Source organism: Haplochromis burtoni, unplaced genomic scaffold, assembly GCF_018398535.1.
Source record: "Haplochromis burtoni strain Fernald_Lab_line unplaced genomic scaffold, NCSU_Asbu1 Contig_36, whole genome shotgun sequence".
Taxonomy (NCBI): domain Eukaryota; kingdom Metazoa; phylum Chordata; class Actinopteri; order Cichliformes; family Cichlidae; genus Haplochromis; species Haplochromis burtoni.
Window position 1 is genome coordinate 1,455,236 of NW_024582397.1, and position 7,356 is coordinate 1,462,591.

The following is a 7,356-nucleotide window of genomic DNA, read 5'->3' on the forward strand; positions in this document are numbered from 1 at the left end:
AAGAGTGTAATACACACACACACACACACACACACACACACACACACACACACACACACACACAAATAGTTATACATGTGCAATGCTCCTTAAACTCTCCCTTAAGGATGTCCAGTGCAAATACTGACATAAAATGTCAGTCAATATTGAATTAATTTACCTGAATTTGAGGTTACCTAACCAAATGCAAAGCTAGATGTGGTAAACATAACATGAAAGTCACTGACAGCTTTTCGTTATCTTGAGCATCCCGAAGGATTTAGTACGAGAACGTGCATCGTTTTCAAAGGGTCAGTGAATGCACCAGGAGCCTGTAGGAGCGATAGTAGCGGCGAGTCCAGCCCCTGGGTGGGGATTTGTGTGATTGATGGTCGCCTCCTGAGAGTGTTTTATGGACCCGCCCCCCTCCAGCCCTCCCTCGCTCGCTCGCTCGCTCTCTCTCTCTCTCCGAGGAGGAATGTGGAAACGGGAGTTAAGTCAGACTGCACCGCACATTTGTGCGCCCGCACAGGAGTAAATAATTGATCATCCTTTCAGTTACATATATTGACGAGCACGAAGTGATTCATGAGCCAATCCTGCAGTCACTTTTTGGATTTACATTCCAGGACCGAACGCATTTCTTCTGCATTTTTCCCTCGTCTGAAGAAAAGTTTGCTTTAAGATCCAACACAGCTGGAGTCTGCAGATGGAAACAAGCTCTCAGTGCACACCGAGCGCACCTAATTTCGGAGGTCTCCCAACATGTAAGCTTTCCTCTGCTTTCCCCCTGTGTTTGCCCTGTTTTCATTCTTTTCATTCCGATAGTGTAGGCACTGCGATAATGTGTTCCTTAAGGTCACCCCTAGCAAAAAATCACTATGTTCTAGAAGTGGCGGCTCATGAAGACACTTGAACTATGTTTCCTGTACTAAGCATCCAAATTCTACTGATTTTGTGAGTATGGGTCATAGTCAGTTACGATATAATACTGTTTGTAGCTTAAGTTTAAAGTTTATTATAGGGATTAGCACTATTTTAAATATCAAACTAAATTTGAGTTATTCTGAGTTATCCCAGTTGTTCCAATTATAGGATGTACTAATTAGCATTCATATTTACTTTCTTATTATATATATATATATATCTTCAATGAATTCCTATATGTAATAAACAAAGAAGCCCAAGAGTAATAAGTGAGATGGAGAATAAGCCAGCCTTTAGTTCATCAAACTTGGATTAATTATTGACTAAATGAATATGATCGTGACTGTTTTTCCTCTTAGATCTTAAATCTATTTAAATCACAATTCAGAAATATGTCATTTTAGTCTACTTTAGTCTATTCTACTAAGTTCCCAGTTTAGCTGAGGACTTTTAAAAACACATCTTACTAATTAACAATCATGCAAAAGACCTGATTAGAGAATAACTGCCTGATGATGTCATAATTGAAGGTCTTTATTCCCCCGATTTTTCTCCTGTCTGTGATTCTTTTCCTCTGCTTGTGTTAGTGATCCATTTATAAAGATCGGGGAACACATTTCTTGTTTTCAGGGTCACATGTCAAAGTCAGCAACTTGTTCACACAGATGATTTGTCTGGTCAGTGCTCAGTTTGGATGTTTCTCTTCCTCTTGACAGGAACCCGGAGTCACTGAGGAGGTGAAGGCTTCTAGTGTTAAATGCTCACTGCAAGACTTCCCACAACATAGCAACTGCTCATATAACTGCTGTTAGTTCAGTGTGAACCATTTGCAGACTGTTTACCATGGCGTCTAGTCTGACATGTACGGGTGTTATCTGGGCCCTGCTGTCCCTGCTGTGCGCTGCTGCTTCCTGTGTTGGCTTCTTCATGCCCTATTGGCTGCTGGGAATACAGATGGACAAGCCAGTGTCCTTTGGCACTTTCCGTCGCTGCTCCTACCCAGTGAGGGATGAAGAGAGCCAGACCACGGTGATGCTGGAGCAGTGTGGGAGGTACGCCTCCTTCCACGGCATCCCGAGTCTTGAATGGAGGATCTGTACTGTGGTGACAGGCGTGGGATGTGGCCTCCTCCTGCTGGTGGCGCTCACAGCTCTCATGGGCTGCTGCATCTCTGACCTCATCTCACGTACAATCGGTCGCGTGGCTGGCGGTATTCAGTTTGTTGGTGGTGAGTATTTATATGCGTGTGTGTTCGTCTGTGTGCGTTTGTGCATGCTCGTACCTGCAGCCAACTCTGAGCCCAACTCTACAATGTGCTCACTGGGCTGTGACTGCTGGCATGCAACGCAGAAGCTCTGACTGCAGTTATGAAAAGTGAACAGATCACTCATTTGTTACGGTTTGCTTTCTGTTGAAAGATGGTTTAAAGAGCCTCTGTAAACTCCTGAGATGTAGATGCTTATAGAGATTATGAAGGATGTAATGCCTTTAATTAACTTCTCGTCAGATTTGGCTCAAACCCATTTGCAGGCGCATCAGCGAGGAAACAAGGCAGTATAGAAATCTCAATACTTTTCTTGGCCAGCAAACCTGCATTCAGTCCAGTTAAGCTGTTACTTCCTCCGATACTCGTTGCATAGGAAACGAAAAACCATCCCCGATATCTTGGTCTTAATACTTACTTACATTTAATATAGTAAAAGTTACCCATTATCTACTCATTGCGGTTTGGAATTGAACTGATCTTTTGTAAAAATGTGTCAAAAAGTGGCAAAAACTGAAATATTAACATCATCACATGAATTCTGAGTGCCTTTTGGCCATGTACAGCTTTGGTCCAATTAGAGGAGGTGTGTGAATATGCTGAATCAATTATATAATGAAAATGTGGATTTTAATATACTTTCCTTTATTTTACTATGATCAGTTGTTTTCCCCGTGCTTGTTTCTGTGAAGTCAACATTTGGTATCAATTTTATGTCTTCTTTTTGTAGTTTGACTTTTGAAATTATACCCACACTTTCTCTTCTGTGCCCCTAAAGTTTAAATGAAACCTCCGGCACTGTTTTTTGTAAAGACAGAGTCCCGTCCTCACTGCAACGTTGGCCCTGAAAACGTCCTGTTGTTGGCTGTTTGTTTGATTCCGCTAAGTGGACACTGTTTCGCACAGCACCAGTTTTGTTTGTTTGTGCTGTTGGTTTTGCACATGTGTACTCCCGGGACGTGAGGTCTGAGGGAAGTCTTCCACTGAAGCTGCGAGTTTCTCTGCCCTAGTTTAAGAAGCTGCGGCGTTCCAGTCCTCTCATTAGCTCAAAAACGTTTGCTCACATACTGTGGCTCACCACTCTGCTGTTTACAATCCCCACCACTTCACTTTGGCTTCAAAAAGTGATGTGACATAGAAGCAGGTTGCGGGCAGATTTGACAGAGCTGCCAGGCTTTTTCCTGAGGGATAAATCTACAGAGGGCCACCAAAACATGCCATGTCCCAGTTCTAAAAAGCTTAGCTACTTAAGAACATCGGTATTAATGATGTATAATATGGAAGATGATTAAGGTGAAGGCTTGCTGCTTTATTAAGAAATGTGTACCTTTATACAAGGAAAGCTCCTTTTAAGTTCACAGCAGCCCCATACGTGGAGCCTTACAGCAAGCTGCTATTTCTGGTTATAGGATTAAAAATTCCCCGTCTGTCTTTCTTGCGATTTCTCTCTTTCATAGACTCACAAATCCAGACATGCATGAATTTAGACAGTGGGAGAGTGAAGCAAGGCAGCACGCAATACAACGAAGATCAGATCTTTTTTAACTCGAATGCTGGTGAGCCAAAGGGCAGAGATGTCTCAGAAGGGCTAATTGGAAGTGACACAACTGGGGAAACTCAGTGGGCTGCACCATGTATTGTCTTTTATCGCTAACAAAGTGTTGAAATATCCAGGCAGGGAGGGGAAGTTGAGAGGGAGAGCGAGAGGACGGAAAATACCTGATGACTGAAACACCGAGCATTCACTTCTCATTAACTGAGAACCTGGCTGAGAAATAAAGATCTGCAGCAGAACAACTGCAGAAGGTGCTGAAAAGTGTGATCAAATATCAGTGATTAGCCAGAGCAAGGACAGTTTGTGAAGCAGCGAAAGTGAAGTGAGCCTAATGGTCCGCTCTCTGATACTGGTGCCATTCTGATTAATGAAGAGCATCTTGCCAGAGAGGCCAGGACCTCTGAGAAGGCACGAGTAAACCATCCACTTTACATCTTCCTGTAATTAATCTCATTCTGATGAAACAGATTAGAGTTGAAAGAAATCAGTTCTTTATCTCATTAGTTGGAGAGAAAGACTTTTGACAATGGCTGTTATTGTTTCTAGTGTTGTTGTTTACCTCATATAACAGCGTTTTATTCCCAGCTCACTACAGGCAAGGTTGTTCCAGAGCTTGTTAATTGCTAATGGCTGAGGCCCAGATTTCCTCTAGGAAACAGAGCTGGAGTCAAAGTATGAGAGCAGGAGACTGCTCTGGTTCATAAATCCTGTACTTGCACCAAACCACTGCGTTCACTGTAGCGTCATGTCTTATACAGCGTTGGGGACTTAAACCGACTGTGGCCCAGACGACAGATTCAAACATTAAGATTCTTGACTTGGATTTTGTTGTTGGGGATTTTGTTCCCCCCCTCGCAGAGCCTTGCCTTGTCTTTTTTGCATGCGTCAAGTGGAGCTAGACACAGCAGGAAGAAAGCTATTTTAAAGCTATGATTTAAACATCTTCTGTACCTTTTAAATGTTTTCTGTTTCCCCCATACTAAAATAAACTAACAATAAGTTGTGTTTTTATGTTTTTAATTAAATTTTGTTTGGATATTTTGTATTGTATCAATTCTTAATGACTAACAATCACAAGTCCTATGACTGGATAACTGCTCTGCCCAAGCATCAGTAAATATTGGATATAATTGATAATAGCCTGGAGCTTGTGGCTGCAACATTGACTTTTTTTTTTTTTTAACAAAGTCACTCTGTATTTATATGTTGCCTTGCTTACTCTATGTGCCATTCAAAGGCAATGCAGACTGTGCGCTGAAAAACTTCAAATATGTTTAAAATCTACTGATGTCTGAAAGCACACAATCCCTGCCTCGGGCTGCCTCTCAGCCCAGATTGAAGTTGGAGGTTTCAGTCTCCGCCATGTGCTCTGAATTGGGTCCGATATCAGGATTTTGTCCAGATCTCAAAACCTTGTCTGAGACAGACTAAGTCAAGCAGTGTGTGTGACTGGCCTTAAGGGATTAATAACCTTGTGACATACCCAGATGCCAAACTGCACCATAGCTTAAAAGCCTAAAAACCATTTTACAAAATAGGCAGGAAAACAATGCTGAGATGCCAAAGTAGAGGAAAGCAACCTATTTTTAATCACACCTGATGAAAATACTTGGCGTTATACATTTGTTCAGAAATAACAAAGGCTTGATTAGTATTGTTGTTGCTTGTAAAAGAAGAAAATACAAAATGATCTTTCCTATCATTTCTTTGTTGCTCAGTAAAGGGGAATTTGAAGAAGTGTAATTATTTTAAAGGTATTAGTTCCGACATATTGTTAAGACCAAAGCATAGCAGTTTGTTGCAGTTCAAGTTAATAACTGGAACTGCATTTATATGACAGAAAACTATGCCATATCTTCATTTTAAGGCACTCAATCAAATAAAAAAGTTGTTGATAAAAAAACAAAAAGTGCTAAAGTGACAGTGGTAAAGCATTGTTCCAAAACATAACCTGCGATCTCTTGATATATTGCCTCGACCTGCAGAAAATGTCAGCTGGATTGAAGTCATTATAACTGCTGATAAAAATGTCAGCAGATATAGCAACTCAAGGCCAGTGGGTATAAGCTATATTTTATTGAGAGTGTGGGGAGCTGCTCTGTCCTAAAATTGAAGGTGAAACAACAAGACAAACAATATAATGCATGACAGGTTCTGCTTGTCCTTTTTCAGGGACTTTCTCAGGGCAGTGTGTTTGGTGGAAATAGGGGACTTCATTTGTACTGCTACAGTTTCAGAGGGGGTGCAGACCTTTGAGGTGTACAGTCTCCTGGGATATAAAACAAGAAATAGCTCAGCGCAGCGTTTTCACTACTATAAGGGAAAGTTGTGGTCAGCAGGGAATCTATAAAGTCTCATTTTTTTATCTGTCATCGTTCCATGAAGAACTCTTCACAGTTTGAGGGAGAAAATCCAATGCTATCACTGTGGGATGGGCTAAAAGCATTTATTATTGATTAGAGACATTTAATGTCTATTACATTAAATGTTAGCCCGGGGTTCTGACAGCTCTTTGATGAAATTAGATCAGAAAAATGTGGCTTTTCAAATGCATCACTGTTCCCTCGCTGCCCTGTGAGGTCTTCCAGACTGAGATGATAAACTTGCAATTTTATGTGACATGTTTTATCCTTTGAGTGTTTGCAAAGCTTTATTTTTATTCTTTATGGGTTTTTTTTATTTCTTCAAAGCAGAACTGAAGAAAAGACTAAAGCTTCAAATAGACTGAAAGTACAAACAGAATATAGCAAAAGTTGGTGAAACCTTATTAGTCCGGTTTGTTTTAGCAGAAGGACGTGCTTATGAGGGAAACCATGCGACACGTTGACTCTTGCCTCTGCAGTTTGCACAGACGTGTTGACCGTCCTGGTTGAATACTTCCCACACCAGCCTCCACTGAAGCTGCAGTTGATCTGTGATATCAAATAATTGGCCATGTTGCTTTTCAGGATAGCTTCTCCATTTCGTTTTCTGGTTGATTGGCTCTGTTTGAACCTCTGTGCCAGCGACTCTTTTTGGCCACACTGCTGTGGAATGTCGGTCAGTGAAGAATATGAAGCAGCACATCAAATGCACTCAACTCGATCTGTCTCACTCACTTTCTTGAGTAACTCTGCCATTTCCACAGAAGTGACCCACCTGTCACATATAACATGTTAATACGGTATCCCGCTCATGTGTTGGCGAGGCTGGATGACATTCACTACCATCTCTGTCTGCACTGCCTGTGTAGCTCAAAGGGTATATGGAGGGCATGGACATGAGTGATAAATTTAAAGACATGTAAATAAATTACAGATGGGCAGCCTTCATGGCTTTCATAATTTTGCCAAGGGCTATTTGGCACAGCCTTGTGTTGTCCTGTTTTGGAGCCATACCAGCACAGCCAGGAGCTTTGTCCTTGTGGCTGCTTTGTGAGTTCTTGCCAGCTGGATCCCACCCAGTCCCAGAATGCGTGCTTCCACTCCCCTCTCGCCACCAGCACTCATTTTCGAGAGGTTCAACAAAATGAAATCGCATCCATATGAGGGAGGCTTAGCACGAGGGGCTCGCATTTCCCGGGAAATATTCTGTCTGGAACAGTGTCTCTTGACAGTCATGTGTAAATGGTGTCAGATCACAAGACATTTCC

General features: G+C 41.8%; 1 protein-coding gene across 1 annotated transcript in view; it reads left to right on the forward strand.

The window, feature by feature from the left end:
- Positions 1 to 420: 420 nt before the first annotated feature.
- lhfpl6 (LHFPL tetraspan subfamily member 6) overlaps positions 421 to 7,356 on the forward strand; it is a 49,130-nt gene continuing 42,194 nt past the window's right edge. The window contains exons 1-2 of the mRNA XM_005926509.2: positions 421 to 746; positions 1,623 to 2,134. Coding sequence (XP_005926571.1) covers positions 1,750 to 2,134 — 385 coding nt within the window. The 5' untranslated portion in view covers positions 421 to 746; positions 1,623 to 1,749. The remainder of the gene's footprint in view (positions 747 to 1,622; positions 2,135 to 7,356) is intronic.